General features: G+C 36.5%; 1 protein-coding gene and 1 non-coding gene across 3 annotated transcripts; one reads left to right on the top strand and one right to left on the bottom strand.

Moving 5' to 3' along the window:
- Positions 1-11218: 11218 nt before the first annotated feature.
- On the top strand, positions 11219-16244 carry LOC130969940 (DNA repair protein recA homolog 3, mitochondrial-like). 2 transcript variants are annotated; one of them, XM_057895862.1, is made up of 8 exons: positions 11219-11567; positions 11689-11743; positions 12760-12977; positions 13238-13325; positions 13852-14048; positions 14229-14375; positions 14984-15118; positions 15523-16244. In XM_057895862.1, exons 1-8 carry the CDS (start codon positions 11469-11471, stop codon positions 15865-15867), a joined length of 1284 nt encoding a protein of 427 aa, XP_057751845.1. In that variant the 5' UTR covers positions 11219-11468; the 3' UTR covers positions 15868-16244. The 2 variants fall into 2 exon arrangements, with proteins under 2 accessions (XP_057751845.1, XP_057751846.1); XM_057895863.1 differs by having other exon boundaries at positions 11223-11567; positions 13852-14024.
- A 9811-nt stretch (positions 16245-26055) lies between these two features.
- On the bottom strand, positions 26056-26163 carry LOC130971979 (small nucleolar RNA R71). The gene has a single exon (XR_009083186.1). It is a non-coding gene; the product is annotated as a small nucleolar RNA R71 (small nucleolar RNA).
- Between the last annotated feature and the right edge of the window lie 204 nt (positions 26164-26367).

Raw genomic sequence — 26367 nt, 5'->3', positions numbered from 1 at the left:
TTTTGAACTCTAGTCCAACTCCAAAAATGATCCTTCAAAGTGCCATGAATAGACCATTGCCTTTCGAAATCGGATAACCATGCACACCACACCTGTCAAGTAAAGTCACAACTAAAAAATAAGTGGTGAACATATTCAACATCTTTCTTACATAGTACACATATATTATCATCCTGATTAATCACTCCTAATCTACATAGTCTTTTTTTAGTATTCACCCTGCTTATCAAAATAAACCAAAAAAATAACTCCACTCTTGGTGGAACTAAGCCTCTCTAAAAAGTTCTAGTGAAGCTATAGCTTGTTACATCCTCCGGAAGCATATCTGTCTACAACACCTGTACAAAAGAGTTAGTAGAATAAATAGCATCTCTGTCAAACTTCTATACAATTCTATCGTCTCTGCCAAACGTTAGTTTAACCAGCCTTAACGTATCATGTAATTGATTCATTCATTGCAATTCCCATTGATATAATTCTCGCCTCCATTTTAAGTTTTAAATCCACTCTAACCCATTCGAAAACCCGTAATCCCCAATGACAGATCCTCTTTGGTTTAAAACTAAGAAGAGCCTCGGAAACTGAGATTTCAAATAGCCACATTGTAACCACACATCCTCCCAAAAATGAGTCCTTCTTTCGTCACCTATCTCCATAGATAGACCAGTAACCATCTTAGCTCTTATATGTTGCTCTTTAATCGGTAGGTGTGTGCCCGAAATTGACTCTGCAATATTCGTACAGATAGACCGACAAGTGCACTAGGTCGTTCAAGTAATACCTCAAGTGAGTGAGGGTCGATCCCACAGAGATTATTGGTTTAAACAAGTAATGGCTATCTTGTAGATCTTAGTCAGGCAGATAGTAAATATAGTTATTGTGGAAAAACGCATAAAACAGAATAAATAAAGTATTACTAGATAGGTGTGAAATCAATTGATAAGAGAACGGTTGAGGTTTCAGAGATGTTTTCTCCTTCTGGATCAACTTTTCTCACTGTCTACTTCAACTTTTGATGATTTATTCCATGGCAAGCTGTAAGTGATTAACGCCAGGTCAATGGTCATTAATCTCCTTTGCTTCAGATCAAACGCTAGGTTAGTGGTTATCCAATCTGAACGGAGGTGAAGCTCCTGCAGTGCATTCCGTTGGTGATCCTACTCAAAGCACCACAGATAAGGTCGGATCTTCTGAATCAGAGAACGTTGCTCCATTGATTCTAGCCTATATCACAAAGGCCCTAATCGCCCCGTACCTCGGCTGAACTGATGTCTCCAAGTCCCCAACGAAGTCGTGGATTAGCCGTCTAAGAGATGTATAATCAAGCTTGTGGTTCAATACTATCCCGTCAAAGACTCGTAAGAACCTATATATAATAGGGATGATGGTCAAGTTACACTCCCAATTCATTAGGATGAAGAACGAAGATGCATCTTAGAATGAAATCAAGCATAGATTGAAATAGAACAATGATATTATTAACCCATAAGAATCAGCAGAGCTCTTAACCTTAACCTAGGAGGTTAGTGACTCATAGCTTACAGAAAGTAGTAATGTATTCGAAAAGATGGCATAAGGTCCTAAACAAGGGTGATCCTTGTTCTATATATACTAATCTAATAACTAAGAAGTACAAAAAATATGATAGAATAGACAAGAGGTGTGAAATCCATCTTTGGGCCCACTTTGATTGAGTACTTGGGCTGAGCTTAGTATGCACTTGGAGAGTAATGGGAGGTGAACCACGCTGCCTTGTGATTGTGTGGTTTGTTGAACACCCACTAGGGGGTGGTTGGCGTTCAACACTAGCTTTGGGGCTCCTTTGGGGCGTTGAACGCCAGCTAGGGGATAGCTCCTTGGCATTCAACGCCGAGAATGGGCAGGCTCCTTTGAAAAAAAGTATAAACCATTATATATTTCTGGAAAGCTCTGAAAGTTAGCCTTCCAACGCCATTAAAAACACATCATTTGGACCTCTGTAGCTCCAGAAATGCTCATTTGAGTGCATAGAGGTCAAATCCTGACAGCTTTTGCTACGCTTTTCTTGCCTCTGAATTGGACTTTGCCAAAACTCTTCAATTTCAACCAGAAAATACCTGAAATCATCATAAAACACACAAATTCAAAGTAGAATCCAAAAATATGAATTTTGCACTAAAACCTATGAAAACATAAAAAAACTTAAACAAAACATCACTAAAACAGTATGAAAATAATGTCAAAAAGCGTATAAAATATCCGCTCATTAGAACACCAAACTTAAACTGTTGCTTGTCCCCAAACAACCAAAAATAAAGAAGGATTAAAAAGAAGAAAAGGATACAATAAATCTCAGAGTTTTCAATGAAGCTCAATTTTCAATTAGATGAGCGGGACTAGTGGCTATTCACTTCTGAATAATTTTGGCATCTCACTTTTCTTTGAAGCTCAGAATAATTGGCATCTTTAGGAACTCATAATCCAGATGATATTATTGACTCTCCTAGTTTAGTTCTTTTTTATTCTTGAACACAGCTTCTTTTGAGTCTTGGCCGTGACCCTAAGCGCTTTACTTTCTAGTATTACCATCGGATACATAAATGCCACAAACACTTAACTGGGTGAATCCTTTAGGATTGTGATTCAGCTTTGCTAGAATCCCCAGCCAGTGGTGTCCAGAGTTCTTAAGCACACTCTTTTACTTTGGATCACGACTTTAACTACTCAGTCTCAAACTTTTCACTTGATACCTTTACACCATAAGCATATAGTTAGGGAAGCAGCTCATTTGAAGTGTTTAGGCCAAGATTTTGTTTCTTTTAGGTCCTCCTAACCATTGATGCTCAAGGCCTTGGATCCTTGCTCTTACCTTTTGGTTTAAAGAGCTATTGACTTTTTCTTCTTTTTAAATTTTTTTTGCTTCTTTCTTTTTCTTTTTCTTTTTTTTCTTTTTTAGCTACTTTTTCTTGCTTCAAGAATCAATTTTTTGATCTTTCAGATTACCAATAATACTTTTCCTTTTTCATCATTCTTTCAAAAGCCAACATTCTTAACTCCAACATCAAATATGCACTGTTTATTCATGCATTCAGAAAGTAAAAGCGATGCCATCACATCAAGATAATTGAACGTTCCTTATGATATAACTCGAAATTTAAGTATCTCCCTATTCTTATTTAAATAAAATTTTCTTTCAAGTAAGGTGGTGCGGTATTTACAACCCACACTACTAACCGGCAAGTGCACCGGGTCGTACCAAGTAATACCTTACGTGAGTAAGGGTCGATCCCACGAGAATTGATGGATTAAGCAACAATTATTGAGTAATGAGCTTAGTTAGGCAAGCGGAAATTGGTTTTGAGATGTTCAAAGTATTTAAGTTCGAATTCAAAATATCAAAAGTATAGACAATTAAATAAATTGGGAATAAAGTATGGAGAAAACAGTTAAGGCTTCAGAGTTATCTATTTTTCCAGATTAACTTTTCTTACTAACTATTTTAATTATGTAGGATTTAATTTATGGCAAACTATATGTGACTAGACCCTAATTCCTTAGACCTTTCTAGTCTCCTCTAAAATTCATCAACTGCCAATTCCTTGGTCAATTAATTCCAATTAGAGGGTAAAAATCAATTTTCAGTTTATATGCCACAAAAATTCTAATTACCCAAAAATAAGGGGATTATATGTCACGTATCCCATTAAATCCAAATAATTAAAATTTAGGAGAATATGTTTTCAAGCTGTTGTTCAAGTAAAGAGCTTTTTCAAGTTTTACAAGAACTCAAATAGAAAGAGGGTCATACTTCCGTTCCACCCAAATTCATAAGATAAAGAACGAAAACAATTCTTAAATATAAATTCCAAACATAAATTAAAATAGAAAAAGTAATAAAATCAATCCATACAAATAGACAGAGCTCCTAACTTTAACAGTGGAGGTTTAGTTGCTCATGGAATGTAGAATGTAAATTTGTATAGAATTTCCTAATGGAATTCCTCTAATCTAATGTAATGTACCTAATAGAAGAGAAGTCTCCCCTTTTTATAACTAATCCTAATTAATTTAAAATCTAATTATCTAAAAATAAAATAATATCTTTTCCTAAAAGATAAGATTTGAATTTAAATTCGAATTAATTAACAGATTTTCAGTTGATGGGTGGGGACCACTTGCTTTGTCCATTCTGCAGCTTCTAATCTGTGTTTTCTGGGCTGAAAAGTGGGTCAAAACAGCCCAGAAATTACCCCAGCGTTTTCTGTATTATTGCAGATCACGTATGTAACGCGTCTGCGTCGTCCACGCGCTCGCGTCATTTGTGCAGATTTCAGTCCACGCGTTCGCGTCAGGCACGCGATCGCGTCATTGCAATTTCTCCATTCCGCGCCGTCGCGTGAGCCATGCGTCCGCGTCGGTCTTCGCTGGTCATCCCTTTGGTTTCTTCTTTTTCTCTACAAAAACTTCACCAAATCCATCCAAATGCTACCTAAAATGAATAAAATTGCACAAAACTCAAAATATCATCCATAGTGGCTAAAATATAATTAATTCTAAATTAAACTCAACAATTTAGATGCAAATTCAGTAGGATAAGATAGATAAGATGCTCACGCATCACAACACCAAACTTAAACTGTTGCTTGTCCTCAAGCAACCAAAACTAATATAAGCTTATGATGTGGATTTGCATGAGAATGAGAGTTCGATTAAGCTCATGTCTCTTTTTTATAGTGGGATTTATAACTGTAATCCTAAATAGGTTTGGCAGCTCACTCTCCTTTAAATCAGAAGGATGTCACTGTCATATGAAATTAGAATCCGGATAATATTATGAATTCTCTAATCTTTTATATTTCATTTTAATCCTTGAACACAACAACATTTACTTTAATTTATTTTTCTTTGGTGCTTTGCACCTTGAGTCTAGCCGTGACTTTAAATGTTTTGTCTCAAGAGTTACTTGACACAAAAACACCACAAGCACTTAACTGGGGAACTCCCTTTGAATTCTGATTTTTCTTTCAGTTACTCCCAGACAGTGGTGCTCAAAGCCTTTGGCATACTCTGTTAAACGCACTTGGTCTCGACTCTAAGTGTTCTGTCTCAAGGATTACTTGACACAATCACACCACAAGCATATGACTAGGGAAACAACTCTTTGAGCTTTTAATCATGTCTGACCTCCCTAGTCATTGATGCTCAGAGCCTAGGACCTTGCTTTTATTATTATTTATTTATTTATATAATGATTTTTTTTTCTTTTGCTGTTTCTTTTGCTTCAAGGATTAAATTTTTGTTTATTTCAGAGAAGTCATAATAATTCTCTAAATTCCTGTTCCTTATACATCAACATCACTTGATTCAAATTTAAATATGCACTGTTCATATCATGCATTCAAAATTACCATTAATACCACCACATTTAAGTAAATAAGACTATTCTTAGAATTAACTCAAGTTTTCATGAAATATATCACTTCTTTTTCTTTTCTTTTTAGATTCAAGTTCAGTGAGTGGTACATGAAACATCTTTTCAGCATTAAAGCAATTAAAAGAAAACTAATCCTAGAATTCTAACTAATAAAAGATCATGCAGCAAACAAAGCAAAATAGCAGAAAACCAGAACACAACATAGACAAAGAGGGGAGGAATAAAAATGAAAGGAACTCAACCACCTTAGTTATCCTAGCGGACGTTTTATTCTTCAGGTTGTGCTCCTCAGTGAAGATGATTCGCCTCCCTCTTTAGTGCCATAGGAATAAATAGAAAAACCCTTAAGCGAAGCGTCAACACCAAACTTAAAGGTTTGCTTGTTCTCAAGCAAAGAAGTACTGAAAATAGAAGAAACAATTATTAAGAGGAGAGAAAAATAAGAGGAGAAAAGAATAAGAGAGAATTAGGATTGGGAGAGAGAGAGAAAGAAAACTGGGCGGCGCAAGCGACGCGGCCGCGTGGGGCACGCGTTCGCGTGATTGCGTTTTAGTTAGTTGACGCGGTTGCGTCGGTCATGCGGTCGCGTGACCCATGTTATGCTTCGGGCGCGAGTGCAGCCTCGCGCCTGCACAACTTTCTGTTCGAATTTAAATATTTGCCAAATTTGGGGTGACGCGATCGCGTGGGGCATGCGATCGCGTGAGTGGCTTCAGAAGGGAATGACGCGGACGCGTCGGCGATGCGTTCGCATGATAGGGATTATGCGTCAAGCACCAAGCCAGCACCACTCTAGCACAATATTTGGTTGTGCACCCTTTTTACGTCGAAAATTAAGGCACGCGGCCGCGTGGGTCACGCGGTTGCGTGGGAGGCTAATATTCCCACATGACGCGAACGCGTCAGCAATGCGGTCGCGTGGGGCGATTTGTGCCACTGGCACGCCTCCAGCCACGCTCCAGCGTGACTCTCTGTTCGTTTTTATTTTCTCCCCTCTCCTTGCGACGCGGACGCGTCGCTGATGCGGTCGCGTCGCGTGGCATTTTTTTTATATAGCTTAAGGTGTTCGGTTCCTGTGATAAAAATAGCTGCATGATCAGAAAATTAGTAAGAACTCAATAAAAATAAAATAAATGAGAAAATAACTAAGGATACGAAAAAGAACGATCATACCACGGTGGGTTGTCTCCCACCAAGCACTTTTAGTTAAAGTCCTTAAGTTGGACATGTGGTGAACTCCTTGTCATGGTGGCTTATGCTTGTACTGATCCAGGAATCTCCACCAATGTTTGTAATTCCAATGGTCACCGGGATCCCAAACCAGGCGTATAACGCCTTTGAGCAAATTGAAGCAAGTGACAAGGTCCCAAGAAAGTTGATTGTGGGAATGAATTCCAGGGTCCCAAATCTTGCTTTTACGTCCGTCTTCTTGTGGATCACCATTATTTCCACCTGGTGGCAAGCAATCTGAATTGTCACAGAGAAATCCAAACAACCTTCTAGACCCATTTAAGTGAGCTCTACACCAATCCTTGCACTTCGATTTAGAGCATGCAACCATATTAAACCTTGCTTGACAACTCTTGCCACTAACCATCTTCCTCTTACTCTTAATGCCACAAAGAGCTCTAAGTTGACCATCCATCTCTAGTAGCCCATATTCAAGTGGGAAGGTAAGGATTAAGGATAGGAATTTTACCCACTTGAATGTTGTATTGGATGGTAATGGCTTTGGGAGAGGTCTTGCAAGTTTCACTTCCTTGTGTTCTTCCTTGAATTCTTCTACCTCTTTGCAAGCTTCCTCAATTTCAACCTCTTCCTCTTGGTAGCTTTCTTCTAATGCAATCTCTTCTTCATTACTTACCAAGGGCATTGGAGGTTGTGCATCTTCCTCTTCTTCTAATTGCTTGCTTATTTGGCTCATTTGCACTTCCAAGTTTCTTATTGAGGCTTTGGTTTCCTGCATAAAACTTTTCAAGATTGCTTCCAAATAATTGTTTTGTTGGAAACCGCCCTGAGAATTATTGTTGAAGTTCTGAGGTCTCTGAGGTTGATCTCCCCACTCAAAATTTAGGTGTTGGGTGTTGATAGTTGGGACTTGCATGCCACTCATCTGTTGAGTAAGTAGACTTAATTGCTGAGTCATAAGCTTGTTCTGGGCAAGAATAGCATTAAGAGTTTCTACTTCCATAACACTCTTCTTCTGAGAAGTCTCAATATCTGATGGTGGCTCTTGACATGGGTAGAAAGATGATGGTTCTTGGTAGTTGGAACATGGAGCACTGAAGTTTCTTTGGTTTTGGCTTTGCCAACCAAAATTTTGATAGTTCCTCCATCCACCATAGTATAAATCACTACTTGGATGTAAGTAGTAACCCATGTGATCTCTTTCCATTATTTTTTCTTAGCACAAAATACCAAAAAGGATTAAACGCACCATGTGGTAAATAGGAAAGCAAAGAAGACAAAACAGATATATATATATATATATATATATATATATATATATATATATATATATATTTAGAGAAAATTACTACGGGGATACTAAACTTAATTTCAAAAATTACCAAAAATATTAGTGCTTATTAAATAAGTTTTTTTTTTGAAAATTCAAAGCAAAATTTTTAAATAAAATTAAAACTAAAACGCCTAATCTAAGCAATCAAACAACTAATAGTTGTTAATCACAATCAATCCCCAGCAACGGCGCCAAAAACTTGGTGCGGTATTTACCACCCACACTACTAACCGGCAAGTGCACCGGGTCGTACCAAGCAATACCTTACGTGAGTAAGGGTCGATCCCACGAGAATTGATGGATTAAGCAACAGTTATTGAGTAATGAGCTTAGTTAGGCAAGCAGAAATTGGTTTTGAGATGTTCAAAATATTTAAGTTCGAATTCAAAATATCAAAAGTATAGATAATTAAATAAATTGGGAATAAAGTATGGAGAAAACAGTTAAGGCTTCAGAGTTATCTATTTTTCCAGATTAACTTTTCTTACTAACTATTTTAATTATGTAGGATTTAATTTATGGCAAACTATATGTGACTAGACCCTAATTTCTTAGACCTTTCTAGTCTCCTCTAAAATTCATCAATTGCCAATTCCTTGGTCAATTAATTCCAATTAGAGGGTAAAAATCAATTTTCAGTTTATATGCCACAAAAATTCTAATTACCCAAAAATAAGGGGATTATATGTCATGTATTCCATTAAATCCAAATAATTAAAATTTAGGAGAATATGTTTTCAAGCTGTTGTTCAAGTAAAGAGCTTTTCCAAGTTTTACAAGAACTTAAATAGAAAGAGGGTCATACTTCCGTTCCACCCAAATTCATAAGATAAAGAACGAAAACAATTCTTAAATATAAATCCCAAACATAAATTAAAATAGAAAAAGTAATAAAATCAATCCATACAAATAGACAGCGCTCCTAACCTTAACAGTGGAGGTTTAGTTGCTCATGGAATGTAGAATGTAAATTTGTATAGAATTCCCTAATGGAATCCCTCTAATCTAATGTAATATATCTAATAGAAGAGAAGTCTCCCCTTTTTATAACTAATCCTAATTAATTTAAAATCTAATTATCTAAAAATAAAAATAATATATTTTCCTAAAAGATAAGATTTGAATTTAAATTCAAATTAATTAACAGATTTTTAGTTGATGGGTGAGGACCACTTGCTTTGTCCATTATGCAGCTTCTAATCTGTGTTTTCTGGGCTGGAAAGTGGGTCAAAATAGCCCAGAAATCACCCCAGCGTTTTCTGTATTATTGCAGATCACGTATGTGACGCGTCTGCGTCGTCCACGCGCTCACGTCATTTGTGCAGATTTCAGTCCACGTGTTCGCGTCAGGCACGCGATCGCGTCATTGCGATTTCTCCATTCCGCGCGGTCGCGTGAGCCATGCGTCTGCGTCGGTCTTCGCTGGTCATCCCTTTGGTTTCTTCTTTTTCTCTGCAGAAACTTAATCAAATCCATCCGAATGCTACCTAAAATGAATAAAATTGCACAAAACTCAAAATAGCATCCATAGTGGCTAAAATATAATTAATTCTAAATTAAACTCAACAATTTAGATACAAATTCACTAGGAAAAGATAGATAAGATGCTCACGCATCATAAGTGAGAGATATATGGAATATTTCATAGATTTAAAACATAAATAAAGATGATCATGTACAAGAAACAGGAAACAGATAATGAAATACAATGAAAAACAGAAAAATAACATAAATAAAGGGGAGTATGGAGTATGACCACCTTAGTGACCACGACTGTTGCTTCCTCTAGAGAATCCAATGGAGCGCTTGATTTCTTCTATGTCACGCCCCTGTCTCTGTTGCTCTTCCCTCATGGCTCTTTGATCTTCTCTTATCTCATGGAGGATGGTTGAGTGTTCTTGGTGTCCCATCCTCAGATGATTCATGTTGGAGCTCAATTCTCCTAGAGAAATATGCAATTGGTCCCAATAGCCTTGGGGAGAAAAATGCATCCCTTGAGACATCTCAGGGATTTCTTGTTGAGGTAGCTCCACAGGCCCATGCTGTGGTTAATGCGCCGGTTCTCTAACCCACTCCATCCTTCTTTTAGTGATGGGCTTGTCTTCCTCAATGGAGATGTCTCCTTCTATGACAATTCCAGCTGAATTGCATAAGTGACAGATAAGGTGGAAAAAAGCCAACCTTGCTAAGGTGGAAGACTTTTCAGCTTTCTTGTACAATTCTTGAGGTATTACCTCATGTACCTCCACCTCGTTCTCAAGCATAATGCAATGAATCATGATAACTCTGTCAATGGTCATTTCTGATCAATTGCTAGTAGGGATGATAGAGCGTTGGATGAATTCCAACCATCCTCTAGCTATAGGCTTGAGGTCAAGCCTTCTTAGTTGGATAGGCTTGCCATGAGCATCCCTTCTCTATTATGCTCCTTCCACACAAATGTTTGAAAAGATTTGGTCCAACCTTTGATCAAAATTGTCTCTTCTAGTGTAAAGATGTGGGTCTCCTTGCATTATTGCCAAATGGAGCGCCAACCTTACACTTTCTAGGCTGAGTCACTTTCGGACCATGGTGTTCCAATTTTTGGAGTTTGGGTTCACGCTTGTATCAATGATTTTAATTTGAATGAATAAAGGTAATTTTGACATATTAAACATATTTAATATTAGGAATATTTTAGTAAATTTAAAAAAATTAAAATCAATAATTTTAATTAAACTTATTTAATATTAGGAATATTTTAATAAATTTAAAAATAAAATAAAAAATAATATTTTATTATATTTATATTTATTAAAAAATTAGAGTCTAAAAAATTTAATTTAAAATTTTTTATTTTATTATATTTATATTTTATTATATATATGTACTAAATTTAATCATTAATATTCTAATTAAAAATTTTAAGGGTATTTTGGATAAAATATTTACAATTTCCAAATGCACTAAAATGAACCAAACAAAAACTAACACATTCCTAAACATATTATTAATATTCTATGAATTTTACTTTTACAAACCAAACATATAAATAATATATACTTGGTAATACTATTTCAAGATATCTTATTCCTAGTAATGATATTTTTAGGCATAAAAACTAATTCTTCAACCAAACACACCCTTAAGGATTTATTATTGGTCGCGGATTAGAGTTTCGTTTAATGATTTATAGTTTTGGCAAGGATAATTGTTGTTTATCACTTTTTAATCTGGTCAGGTTGTTTATCACTTAAAATCTAACGTTGGTCAGGCCCAATGTGTTTATTTAAGTGGGTTTTCCATTTTCGACCCTTTTCAGAGTTAAGGACACCGTGGTGGGAACTTGAGAACTTGAAAATGGAGGGAAAATTAAACCCTAAAATCACAGCAAAATGACAAAAAAGTGTTCATGCACTACACCAGTTATAAAATCAGAAATCATAATCACACTCCATTTTTCTTAAACCCCCCTTTCATGTCACATTTCTGATTTCTTCACCCAAAGAAAGAAAGAAAGAAAAAATCATTCCGTTTGTTTGTGCTTCTGTTTCTATGGCAAGGCTGCTCCGTAACACTTCACTTATCAGACGCTCTTTCTTACAACCCGATACAGTGAATGCATTTCTTGTTTCTGAAGAAGCTCTTGGTTATGTATGTTCTGCGGAAACTTTTTTTTCCCTTTTTTTTTCTCCACACATTTTTGGTTATGTGTTGGTGGTCTTAAATCAATGGTTAGTGGTTCATTTGCCCTTTTGTTTGCTCTTACTTGCAGAGACTTAAACGAGGAATTTTCGGCATGTCTCAATCTTTGAGCTTTTCAAGTAAAGGTGCTTGTCTCAACCATTTATTCGTCTTCCTTTCTTTCTCTAATCATTTGAAAAAGAGAAAATGAAAATTTGGTGTCATTAAGTTTACACTGCAGTGAAAGTTTGAGAGCCTAAATTTTCTTTCAGCTAGTCCTCATTTTAAAATGATAAAAAAATGGAGGATCGTTAAAGTGGAGGATTGCTTTAGTTTTGTATGCGACAAAAATGTAACTTTAAAATTTAACAAGAAATTTTTATTACAATGCCATTCGACCAGCAATGTTCTATTGAAATAAATGTTTGTCATTAGAGGGTGAACATGAATATAAGTTTATTACCATTGAACTGAGGATATTGGATGATTGTCTGCACACCAGTGAATAGAATAAGGAATGTGGACACGGGGGAGAATGTTGGAGTGGTGCTTATTGTTGAAAAATTGTGGAATTTTGTTTGAGGTGGTTTGAGCATATGGGAAGAAGACCAGGAGAGTATTCTCAGTCAAAAGGGTTAACCAAGTGGAAAATAGACCTTTGGTTAAGGGCAGAGGAGATCTAAGAAGACTCTGAGTCAGGTGGTCAAGAGGGATCTAAGCATTAAAGGACTCGGTTATTTAGTGCAGATATGATACATGATAGGGTATAATCGCATTTTTGATCTATGTAGCCGACCTTACCTATAAAATAAGGCTTTGTGTTTTTTTTTTTTTTTTTTTTTTTGTTGTTGCTGTTGAAATGGGATTATCAATGCTCTGATGTCTATTCATTGTGTTTTCCACTAGGATCTTGACATTCGTCCTTGTTGTACTATTGTCTCAACCCATTAAGGAACTTGGAAAAACATAACTTCTACTTATTTGAATGACTATTGTATGTTTGAGTCATAGTAAGCAGTCATTGGCTTAAGCTAGGAGATTCTGCTTTTGCTTTCTCTGCGGTTTGTCAAAATTTTCCCAGCATTTGGGTTTTTCTTATAGTTTGCGCAGCTTCTAAGCTGTTTTACTTTTTTTTTTTGTTGGAAAAAAAATGTACCTGTAGGTAGAAGGCGCTCTAAGTCAGATGGAAGTGACTCTTGTGAAGAGAACATGTCTAAGAAAGATTTGGCCTTACAACATGCCATGGATCAGATCACTTCTGCTTTTGGAAAGGGATCTATCATGTGGCTTGGTCGTACTATCTCACCAAAAGATGTACCTGTGGTCTCAACTGGTTCATTTGCTCTAGATATAGCGCTCGGTGTTGGTGGTCTTCCAAAGGTGCTGTTGGATCCTTTTGGCTTGTATATTGCCACTAATTATTTCATCTGAACTGTTGGAAAAAAAATGTGTCTATTTTGTACATTATCACTTGCTAAACTTCATGACTGATTTATTTGGTTTGACACTTCATACATTGCAAAAAATTGAAATGTATCTGGTTAATTTATACAGCTAGGTAGATAGATAGATAAATAAATGCCATTGGCTCCATCTTGTACTAGTATGCTTCTTATCTTATGTAACTTTAATATCTGCAGGGACGTGTTGTGGAAATATTTGGACCTGAGGCTTCTGGGAAAACAACTCTTGCTTTACATGTGATTGCTGAGGCACAGAAGCTAGGAGGTGATATTTATATGATGCTTTCACTGTGATGATTGTAATATCTTTTGCATTTGATTTTATTAGATCTAGGACTAATAGTAATAGTATTGTAGTTTGTTATTTGATTGTAATAGTACTAGTAGTGTAATTGGTTATGGCAGTAACAATTGTTCTAATACTTTCTGCCTTTCTTTGCCTGTGGCTGAGGCAATACGCTGAGTGCTTTCTAATTTTTTTAATCATATTTTATTTGATGAATGGTAATTCCGTTTCCAGAAGAGTTTTATGAGTGATGTTATTTGGAAGTGGGAATTTGTTGTTTGAGTTCTATAAAAAGGTTTTGCATTTTATCAACCTTTGTGTTCTGTCTCCCAACTAATTTTCTTTAAAATTTGAATTTATCATGACAATGATCTTTTGGGGCTGTTATAGTTTTTTGGGCTTATATATAATCCCATTACTATGATTAGTTTGTTAAGACTTCAGAGTATGTGTTAGGAATTTTGTGGTTGGTTTATGCTGATGTGAACTGGTTTATTTCATGCAGGGTATTGTGCCTTTGTTGATGCTGAGCATGCACTTGATAAGTCACTTGCAGAGTCTATTGGTGTTAATACCGAGAACTTGCTTTTATCACAACCAGATTGTGGTGAACAGGCACTTAGTCTTGTAGATACCCTAATTCGGAGTGGTTCACTTGATGTAATTGTTGTCGATAGTGTAAGTTCATCGAAGCCTGAAAAGGTGCTGTCCTGGAGTTGGCTTGTTTTTCCATAATAGACATTGGGCCTAATTTTAGAACTTCTCAAAGAAAAATCCTTTTTCTTTACAATTCTAGTTTGATTATATCATTGACATCTTGTTTCATTGGATTGATATCATTACATGCTGAGTCAATGCATAGTTTGATGTTTCCATTTATAGGTGGCTGCCCTTGTTCCTAAAGGTGAACTTGATGGTGAGATGGGTGATGCTCACATGGCCATGCAAGCTAGGTTGATGAGCCAGGCGCTTCGGAAGTTGTGCCACTCCTTATCACTCTCGCAGTGTATATTGATTTTTATAAACCAGGTATCAGCTATAGTTGTGGATTTCACTGTCACCAATGTTCCTATGGGCTATGGTCGATTGTGAATATTATTTTATTTTATCTTGAGCTGTTTAGCTGTTGTAGGAGTCTGTCCGAAATCTGTTAATTTCATATTGGTCTACGAATATATGTTTTTCTTGACTTAATGAACCAAAAGTTGTTCACTTCTCGTAATGTTTGGGCTTCGGCTTTGTTAATGTCGTTTTCAGCCATCTGCATGTCTGCTTTTGATTCATTATGATTATGATGATTTCAGAGTTCTGCTACTGTAACTAATTAATAGGTTTTATCTGATCTACTAGATGTGTCGATATTAAACTTTCCCCCTCACTATCTCTGGTGAAAGTGTTCTCTTGTATTTATTTTCATTACCTGGCTACGAAGGGCCTTAATTATTGGTTTTGGTTGAAGTTTGATCCTAGGGAATTTTATGGATGTGGATGTGGATGTGTTCCTCTTTTACTTGTTGCTTAAATGTTGCATAAGAATATTTGTATCTTCCCTTTTCGGCATCATCTGTTCAAATTAATTGAGGGAAGTGTTTATCTCTAAAGTATGAGATCGTGTGTGCGTGTGTCTGTTTCTCCAGGTGAGGTCAAAGCTTTCAACTTTTGGGGGTTTTGGTGGGCCGACTGAAGTTACTTGTGGCGGTAATGCACTGAAATTCTATGCTTCTGTTCGGCTAAATATCAAAAGAGTAGGGCTTGTGAAGAAAGGTGAAGAGGTACAAATCATCCTTAATTCTTCACTTGTTTTCTCCTGTAGTGTTTGCCATGCCTATTCTGATATTGTGGTATTAAATATGTGAACTATTTACTAAAATTAGTGTTTTCTTTTGAACAAATGAGTTCATTTCTATGAACTTACGTGACATTGGGTGAATTTATTTATGCTTGAGTTTTGACACAAAAGAGGTACTCTTTTCAGTTATTTTGAATTACTAATAATTTTTTTTAATGTTGTTCATCTTTATTTCTGAATAAGGTAAAAGAATTAAATAATTAGTTTTGCTACTTTTTCCCCGAAATTAGTAAGGAGTTACTTCTCCCACAAGCAGAAGTATAATTTGGAGGGAATTTAATTCTTAATATGGTAACCACTTAACCATTATGTTAATTTTGTATGCAGACTTTAGGGAGCCAGGTTCAAGTTAAAATTGTTAAGAACAAGCTTGCGCCTCCATTTAAAACGGCGCAGTTCGAACTCGAGTTTGGGAAGGGTATTTGTAAAGAATCCGAGATTATAGAACTTAGCCTAAAACACAAGCTAATCTCAAAGAATGGTGCATATTTCGGGTATAATGGCCAGAATTTCCATGGCAAGGATGCCTTGAAGAGGTTCCTGGCTGAAAGTGATAACACACAAGAATTAACAGCGAAGCTTCGCGAGAAGCTACTTAACACTGAGAAAGAATCAGTCACGGAGTCACAGGATTCTAGTGACAATGAAACTGCTGTTGCTTTAGAAGCATGATTATTTTACTGATCATGAAGTCTGAGGCATTCCAATTTTTTCCCTGCTTGAAGCTGGACCCTGGTGATTTGTGTATGCTGTAGATTTTATGAAACTATGATAACAGAAAAGGGGGCTTTATTCAAATGAAGGAGGCCTATAGAAGCAATGGATCCTTCATTGCCTTTTGTAGATTGGAAATTTTGTTCAATTTTATGTGACACATGTAATGATTTGTCTCAAGGCTAGTATGAATTATTAAGTTATCGCTGATATATAAGGTTTTCAATCTACAATTTGTATAATGGTGTTGGTGCACATGCTTCTCATCTGATATCTGTTTTGGTGCTTGTTCTTCTCTTCCTCTAGTTTCATACTTGGCAGTAATATGAACAAGATTGGGCTGTTACTATATTCCATTATATGCATAAAAATCTATATCATGAATCTATGATTATCTGAGTGTGTATCATAAAAAGATGAGCCATGGAATGTGATTTTCACTGCTATGGCCTTGAGGAGATCGAAGGTACCGATTTCTTTTCTGTTTGTACGGTGATGTCCATAAATTGTACCGTTCAATTTTTACATTGTTTAATTTTTTTTAAAAAAATTATAAATCAGACTGTCCGATTTGTGATTTTCAAAAATAAAAAATTATATTAAAATTGAATGCTGCGAATTTTATTTTTAAAAATAAAATTTAAAGTTCAAACTGATTTGTAGTTTATTTTTCTTTTTTAAATAAATCAGACTGTCCAATTTGATTAATATCAATTTAAAAAAAACATCATATAAAAAATTGTTTTTATTAATACTCATGCTAGTCTTGGAGATAAATGGGACAAGACAAAAGACTATTATCTTACTTTTACTTAATGGTTTGAAAATTTTACTAAAAATTCATCTGTTAATAAAGAGGTGAAGTGGTTGTCTAGAAGGCCAAATGTTACTGTAAGAAGATTTCCAGTGTGATAAATGGTTATAAGTTTGTGATTGAAAAATATAGAATATTGAAATTATAGTTATTTCATCCACTGTTAAGTTTAGAAATGAAAAGATAAAAATGCAGAAGTAGAAAATGTACTTGTTATAAAATTCTAAAAGATATACTTGAGTTGGATTATCATAGATATTCTAAATATATGCTATTTAAGTGTGATTGGTTTTAAAGTAAAAAAGATAACTTTAAATTAACACTTGTAAATATTAAAAAGCTAATTTATGAAAATGATCTATTTGTATTTGTAACTCAAGAAAGACAAGTTTATTACACAAGATCCAAGTGATACTTGGCATTATGTTATCAATACCATTTCAATAGAGTTGTTTAATATATACGATGACTCAGGTAATGATGACATGGAAAAATCTAAGGATAGTCCTCAATTAAAAAGTATTATACTTTAATTGGAGGGATTTACCGGCGATAATAATCGGAGGGAAACAAAAAGAAATTGGCGCCCTTTAGGGTCGGATTTTTCTGATGGTTTGTGACCCGCAATGGTTTATCGTCGAATTTTTTTGACAGTAAATCCGACGGTTATTACGCCGTAAAATTGAAGCGTGAAACCTCTTTCCCCTCATTTGAAAATCTCTCTCTTTCTCTCTCTCTCTCTCTCTCTCTCTCTCTCTCTCTCTCTCTACTCCTCTCGCCGCATTCGTGCAGTTTGCGCGTCGTCTCGCTGCCTTCGTGTTGCTCGCCATTGTCTCTCCTGCTTTCTCTGTTTCACCACCGGCTACCATCCAGCACTGTCGCGACCATCTTCTTCCCCTCCTTACAACCTCGCACCGTGGGTCTCTAGCTCGCCCCTGCCTCCTTCATTCACAGTCGCAAGATCAAAACAGCCACTCTAGTTCTAGCGAGTTCAAACACAGCAGCGGCTGGTCACTACCACTGCATCCCGCTCTCCTAAGTTCTTGCTCTATTCTTTGACTTAGGTTCTCGTATCATCTTCTTTTCTTTGTTTTAGTTAATTTAGGATTAGTTATATGTTGATTCTAGTGTTAATTTAATTTGGTTAGGATTATTTGCTATTGTTAGTTGAGTTTAAGTTAGAATTGGGATTTTTTGATTAGTATTAGTGGTAGTTTATACATAGTTAAACATGCTGTTAAGATCTTCTTGAGTTTGAATTTCAATTTGTTTGGAATGATTGACTGATACTTTGCTGAGTCACCGCGAAATGTTGCTAATTTTTCATGACATAGGTGCTGAATTTTGAATTGGTGTTGCAAAGAATGTTTGTTAGTGCTATTTTGTGTTTTTTATGCTTTTGCACGCCAAATGTTCGACAATATGCCTCAAAGAACTTTTAATGAAATTTTGGGTTCAATCTTTGAAAATCAATGCTTATTTGCTGCTGTTAGTTGAGTTTAGGTTAGAATTATGATTTTTTTATTAGAATTAGTGTTAGTTTATACATAGTTAAACATGCTGTTAAGAGCTTCTTGAGTTTGAATTTCAATTTGTTTGGATTGATTGACTGATACTTTACTGAGTCACTGCAAAATGCTGCTAATTTTTCATGTTATTGCTGCTAAATTTTGAATTAGTGTTGCAAAGAATGCTTCTTAGTGCTATTAAGTGTTGTTTATGTTTTTGCACGCTAAGTGTTTGACAATATGCCTCAAAGAGCTTTTAATGAAATTCTTCTTATTCTGTATTGATGATTGAATATTCAATAAGTTTAACGTAATTTATTTTGATTAAGTATTTTGAATGATGTCGTGAATATGTTTAAAACATTTTAAATTCACGGTCATGGTCGTGGTCGTAGTAGAGGGAGGGTTTTTGCCGGTACTCCTGGGAATTCTGGATTGTCTCCCTCTACTCCAACTACTCCGGTAACGTCACAAGTTGCGGGTGGATTGACCAGCCGTTTATCATGGTCACTAACCCCAACTACGTCCCTGTGTCTACGGTGACGATGCCACCTTCATTCGCTCAACAGCCCAATGTCTTGGCAATGCTGCCTCCAGCAACGGACATTGTGGCCCCGAAATCCTCTCACGAAAGTGAGCCAGCTGATGCTCCTCCACCACCTCCCATCGTACGATTGACGATTTGGCATGATGGTGGAACAGTGTAAGTACTACTTTAAGTCTCCTATATGCTAAAAGTGTTTGATTATTGATTCTAGTTTAGTGGATTTAGGGTTGAAGGTTTGAACTGGTGAAAGTGTTTGATATATCGTGATAAGTTTCAATTCTTAATAGTTGATTCTAGTTTTAGTAGATTTAGGATTGTAGGTTTGACTTGCTGAAAGTTTCTGATTATTGGCTATTGTTCATTGATTGTTGACATTTAGTACTGTTTAAGTTTAGTACTGTTTAAGTTAATTGTTCATAGATAGAGTTTGTGGCACATTCCAGTTATAGATGAAACTCTTCCAAAATTTCTAAAAAAAATCTCTATATATTATGGTTATTTGCTTCTGAAGTTTAAATTTATATTGTCATATTGGTTTGTTTATGAATTGTTGATATGTTTGCGCTAAACAACAACACATGTACTCAGGAGATGACCAACGTCATCAAGCTGATATACGACCATCCACGGCCGAGCTACAAGAAGATCCCCGCTGAGACTAGAGAGTGATGGTTTTAGAAGTGGGCGATAATTAATTTAACGTAATCAAATCTTCTTAGCTAGTTTATATCTTCTATTTTATTTAATACAATATATTTTGATTAACTAATTTTAAAGTTTCTTTGTACATCTTCTCTTTATATGAGACAAGGAGCATAATGCCTTCATCAGGAAGATATACGACCATCAAATGGGTAGGCGGCTGCAACAGATGCTGGAGGATGTACGTGAGAGGTACGACCACCTCACTACCTGGCTCCGCGTAGAAATCAAGAAGGCTCTGTACATTCACCGGGAGACCGATGAGGGATTCTAGCGTCAGCGTCTCACAAATAGAGCTAATAGGGCATTGTCCAGGTCGTCCAAGTATACCGGCAGCTCAACGACCTTCATGAAGACTAAGGTCAGGCTGGTATGTAGCCTGTCTAATTTTGTTATTAACTTCATTATATTCTTTGACATATCATTAGTAGTTATCCTAACAATTTTTGTTTCAATGCAACATGTGTAGTTGAAGTAATTGGATCGCAATGCAATCTTGGCGGAGACTTTCAGGTACACCAACACTTTGAAGGAGAATAAAGAGAGATTTGCTTATCAGCAGTCTCAGGATCATTATGTGAGTAAACATTTGATCATATGATATAAAATTAAAGATTAATTATACAACTGTCGTCCTAATTATAATAACATGTGTTATACAGGAGTCCTACATACAAAGACTAGAGGTCGCGACTTAGCAATCTCAGTAAAGTGGGGAGGACGCCATGGCTCTGCTGCTTCAATCGTTGATTCCGATGCGGTTTGGCGTGAGACCGCCCTAGCGCCGTACAAGAATTGTATATACGGGTTGGGGTTGTTCTTCGCCAGTGGCCTCTGCACCTCCACATTGAGGCCATCGTCCGCTTCTGCCACCAGTCGAATCGTCGATTTCGAGGAATGCATTGATTTGAGGTTATAGGTGCAGGAGCTCACCCGGAGCTGTCATGACCAGGCTCAAGAGTTGACCAAAACTCGGGAGAAGTATCAGGAGATCCTCACATGCGTGACGAACATGGATGACCTCTGGCTGGAGTGGAGGGAGCGGCTTCAGCGGATGGAGGCACAGATAGAGGTGTACCAAGTTCAGATGCATGCCGCTGGCATCAGCCCTACTGGTGGTAGCCGTGCTACTGGTGGGACACAGACATCACCATCTTCTCTGCCGACTTAGCAGGACCATGGGAACGATGATAACGATGACTACTAGGATCTTTAGCGATTAGGGCTTTATTTTTACTGTTTCATTGTATTTATTTGATTTATTTGACTTTTATTTTAATTGAATATTTGATATTTAATATTACATATTTGGTTTCTATTATTTATAAATTGACTACTAATTGTGTAAAAAATAAAGTTAAATGAAATATTAAAATTAAAATTAAAAAAATTGCGTCACAATAATTTTTTTTAAACAAATCGAGATTACCGTCGGATTTACCGAGGGAATAATCCGACGGTAATAATGCGGGAAACAAGATATTATGGTGCCAAGCCGCCAACATTACCGTTGGAAAAATATGTTGGTAACCAAATGATTTTTCGGACAGATAATTCGTCGCAGATTCTGACAGCAATTACTGTCGGATGTAAAATATCTGACAGTAACTAATTACCGGCGAGATTTATATCATCGGATTTTATTCATTTTTTGATGATAATTCCGACAGTACTCATAGCATTTTTCTTGTAGTGTTAATACTCATTATTCAAATTTATAGTGTGTTTTATTGCTTTAATAGTAATGATAACTAAAAGTAAATGATATTACAATTTTAGAATTACTTTTAGTGGTCATATAAATTGCGGTAAAATGGGATTTAACGATACCAGTAATGGTAACTAAAATTGAATAGCATTAAAATTTTAGAATTATCTTTAGTGGTTATATAAATTGTCGATAAAATAACCACTAAAAGTTATATATATTTTGTTGCTATTAAAAAGATTTTTATCGACGAAAATTATAATTGCAAGATCCAGAACTTTTGAAAAGTCTTATTATGATCAAGTCTCAAATTCTATGGTTATTTATAGCCTTAATTTCAGAAATTATTTTATTAAAGATAATTAAGGCGAGTTTTGATTTATTGAAATTGAGATGAGTTATGATTATTATCCAATTTTATAATTATTGGATTATTTTCTATATTTCAATTATAAATTTGGCAGTTATGAAATAATAGGGGTTTTACATGAGTTGCATTATATAAGTAATATTTTAAATATTAATACTGCTGTTTTAGAAAAATAGAGAAGTTAATTATATTATTCCACATTGTTGGATTTGGGCATTTTATTGAAAATAATTTATGAAATTGATAAACAAATAGTATTTCCTATATATAATTAGTATTGAATTTTATTTGGGTTTCAATTACTATATTGCCCCTAACCCTAATTTTTGGAAAAAAAAAAAACACACACACACACACCAAACACCCTCAGCAAACTCACCCAAACCTGAAACCCTAACCTCCCTCAACACCTTCAGCGCCGCAAACCCCCCTTACTGCCGCCACCTCACTCACAGTCAACACACAAACACAAGGACGGGGAAGAAGGGAAACATAGCGCCGCTGCCGTCGCGCTTGGCTGCAGCCGTCGCCGTCCTTGCTCCGAACTCGCCGACAAGTGGTCGCCACTGTGGCGCGCCGAGAGGAGAGAAGTCGTGCCTGGAAGTCGTCTTGTTCTGCCGCTGATGAGCGGATAATTTGTACGCTTTTTGGCATTGTTTTTAGTATGTTTTTAGTATGATCTAGTTAGTTTTTAGTATATTTTTATTAGTTTTTAGTTAAAATTCACTTTTCTGGACTTTACTATGAGTTTGTGTGTTTTTCTGTGATTTCAGGTATTTTCTGGCTGAAATTGAGGGATCTGAGCAAAAATCTGATCCAGAGACTCAAAAGGACTGCAGATGCTGTTGGATTCTGACCTCCCTGCACTCGAAGTGGATTTTCTGGAGCTAAAGAAGCCCAATTGGCGCGCTCTCAACGGCGTTGGAAAGTAGACATCCTGGGCTTTCCAGCAATATATGATAGTCCATACTTTGCCCAAGATTTGATGGCCCAAACCGGCGTTCAAAGTCACCTACAGAAATTCCAGCGTTAAACGCCGGAACTGGCACCTAATTGGGAGTTAAACGCCCAAACTGGCACTAAAGCTGGCGTTTAACTCCAAGGAGAGTCTCTACACGAAAATGCTTCATTGCTCAGCCCAAGCACACACCAAGTGGGCCCGGAAGTGGATTTTTATGTCATTTACTCATCTTTGTACACCTTAGGCTACTAGTTTTCTATAAGTAGGACCTTTTACTATTGTATTTTCATCTTTTGATCATGTTTTGATGTTTGAACCCTCATTGGGAGGCTGGCCTCACGGCCATGCCTAGACCTTGTTCTTATGTATTTTCAACGGTGGAGTTTCTACACACCATAGATTAAGGTGTGGAGCTCTGCTGTACCTCGAGTATTAATGCAATTACTATTGTTCTTCTATTCAATTCCGCTTGTTCTTTGTCCAAGATATCACTTGTTCTTCAACTTGACGAAGGTGATGATTGACGCCCATCATCATTCTCACCCATGAACAAAGTGACTGACAACCACTCTTGTTCTACAAGCATCTGAGGCTTAGTGAATATCTCTTGGATTTCTGATTGCACGATGCATGGTTGATCGCCTGACAACCGAGTGCTCGCCTGACAAACGAGCCAGCCATTCCGTGAGATCAGAGTCTTCGTGGTATAGGCGAGAACTGATGGCGGCATTTAAGAGAATCCGGAAGGTCTAACCTTGTCTGTAGTATTCTGAGTAGGATTCAATGATTGAATGACTGTGACGTGCTTCAAACTCCTAGCAGGCTAGGGCGTTAGTGACAGACGCAAAAGTATCAATGGATATTATTCCGGCCTGAACGAGAACCGACAGATGATTAGCCTATGCTGTGACAGAGCATCAGGGACGTATTTTCACTGAGAGGATGGGAGGTAGCTGCTGACAACAGTGAAACCCTACACGAGCTTGCCATGGAAAGGAGTAAGAAGGATTGGATGAAGGCAGTAGAAAAGCAGAGAGACGGAAGGGAAGGCATCTTCATACGCTTGTCTGAAGCTCTTACACCAATGATATACATAAGTATCTCTATCTTTATCTTATTGCTTTATTCGTTTATCACTATACCCATTTGAGTCTGCCTGACTGAGATTTACAAGATGACCATAGCTTGCTTCATACCACCAATCTCCGTGGGATCGACCCTTACTCGCGTAAGGTTTATTACTTGGACGACCCAGTGCACTTGCTGGTTAGTTGTGCGAAGTTGTGTTTATGCCATGGTATTGAGCACCAAGTCTTTGGAGCCATTACTAGGGATTGTTTATGTTTTGAAAAGTATTGATCACAATTTCGTGCACCAAGTTTTTGGCGCCGTTGCCGGGGATTGTTCTTGTGTATGGACAACTGACGGTTCATCTTGTTGCTTAGATTAGGCATTTATTTTTTTCGAAATTCTTGAAGATGAATTCTAGAGTTTCATGATGATTAGTTGAAATCTGGCTAGCTGAAAAGCCATGTCTAATCTTATTGGACCGAGGTTTCAACTGATCATCACAATAGCTTGTTGATCTCTATCAATCTTGCTATTGGAGCAATGATCTGCTAAGGCTTGGCTGGCCATTGGCCATGTCTAGTGTTTTGGACCGAAGCTTTCTTTGAAAGCTTGGCTGGCTGTGAAGCCATGTCTAATTCCTGGACCGGAGTCTTAGACTAGCGTTGCACTGATTCCTGGAATTCTCATTAAGAATTTTGATATCTTTTTCCACTTAATTTTCGAAAAATACAAAAAAAATCACAAAATCATAAAAACCAAAAATATTTTATGTTTCGTGCTTAAGTCTAGTGTCTCATCTTAAGTTTGGTGTCAATTACATGCATTCATTCATGTGTCTTAAGGATCTTCAAGTAATTCTTGATGATTTCTTACTCTGATCTTTGAATTCTTTTGGCTTGAGTGTTTATGTGTCTCATATAGTGTCAGCAGTATACAAACTGCTAAGTTTGGTGTCTTGCATGCATTGTTATTTGATTCTTGTTGCATTTTGATTATTAAAAATCCAAAAATATTTTCTATTTGTGTCTTTTCAAGTCAATAATACAAGGAATTGAAGATTCAGAACATACTGCAGAGGAATTATACAGAAAAAGCTGAGCATTCAAAAATGCCCAGTGAAGAAGGCAGACTGGCGTTTAAACGCCAGCCAGGGTACCTGGTTGGGCGTTTAACGCCCAAAAAGGGTGCATTTTGGGCGTTAAACGCCAGAATGTATACCATTCTGGGCGTTTAACGCCAGGATGGTGCTAGGGGGAGAGTTTTGTTTTCAAATCAATTTTCAAGTTTTCAAAGTTTTTCAAAATCAAATCTTTTTCAAATCATATCTTTTCAATCAAATGTTTTCAAAAATCAATTTCTTTCTTTTTCAAAGATACTTACTAACAATTAATGATTTGATTGAACATTTTTTGCCTTTTCTGTTAAGGAAGGTTTTATGTTTGAATCATATCTTTTCTTGTTAGGCAAGTCATTAATTTTCAAAATCAAATTTTTTTTTTTAATTTGTTTTCAAATCATATCTTTTCAAAATTGTTTTCAAATCATATCTTCTCAATCACATCTTTTTAATCACATCTTTTTCAAATTAAGTTTTCAATCAAATCCTTTTGACTTCTAATTTCAAATCTTTTTCAAAAATCACTTGATTTCTTTTCCACTCTTATTTTCGAAAATCAATTAAGTGTTTTTCAAAAATGTTTTCAAAATCTTCTAACTAATTTTCGAAAATTACTCCCCTCCTTCTCACATCCTTCTATTTATGGAATACTACTCCTTCTTAAGGCACAATTTGAACTCTATCTAATCAAGTTCGAATTCTTCTTCTCCTTCTTCTTTCTATTTCTCTTTTCCTCTGACACCTCAAGGAATCTCTATACTGTGACATAGAGGATTCCATATTTTCTTGTTCTCTTCTCTTTCATATGAGCAGGAGCAGAGACAAAGGCATTCTTGTTGAGGCTGATCCTGAACCTGAAAGGACCTTGAAGAGAAAGCTAAGAGAAGCCAAAGCACAACTCTCTTTAGAGGACCTGACCGAATTCTTTAAAGAAAAAGAAGACATGGCAGCCGAAAACAACAACAATGCCAACAATGCAAGGAAGGTGCTGGGTGACTTTACTGCACCTACTCCCGACTTCTATGGGAGAAGCATCTCTATCCCTGCCATTGGAGCAAACAACTTTGAGCTTAAGCCTCAATTAGTTTCTCTAATGCAACAGAATTGCAAGTTCCATGGACTTCCAATGGAAGATCCTCATCAGTTCTTAGCTGAATTCTTGCAAATCTGTGACACAGTCAAGACTAATGGGGTAGACCCTGAGGTCTATAGACTGATGCTATTCCCTTTTGCTGTAAGAGACAGAGCTAGAATATGGTTGGACTCTCAACCTAAAGAAAGCCTGGACTCTTGGGAAAAGCTAGTCAATGCCTTCTTGGCAAAGTTCTTTCCACCACAAAGATGGAGTAAGCTTAGAGTGGAAGTCCAAACCTTCAGACAGAAGGATGGAGAATCCCTCTATGAAGCTTGGGAAAGATACAAACAATTAATCAGAAGATGTCCCTCAGACATGCTTTCTGAATGGAGCATCATAGGTATCTTCTATGATGGTCTCTCTGAACTATCCAAGATGTCTTTGGATAGCTCGGCTGGAGGATCTCTTCATCTGAAGAAGACGCCTACAGAGGCTCAAGAGCTGATTGAAATGGTTGCAAATAACCAATTCATGTATACTTCTGAAAGGAATCCTGTGAACAATGGGACTAGTCAGAAGAAAGGA

The sequence above is a fragment of the Arachis stenosperma genome, chromosome 3, assembly GCF_014773155.1.
Source record: "Arachis stenosperma cultivar V10309 chromosome 3, arast.V10309.gnm1.PFL2, whole genome shotgun sequence".
Classification (NCBI taxonomy): Eukaryota; Viridiplantae; Streptophyta; class Magnoliopsida; order Fabales; family Fabaceae; genus Arachis; species Arachis stenosperma.
The sequence above is the reverse complement of the archived record's forward strand: the minus strand, read 5'-3'. Positions and strand labels throughout refer to the sequence as shown.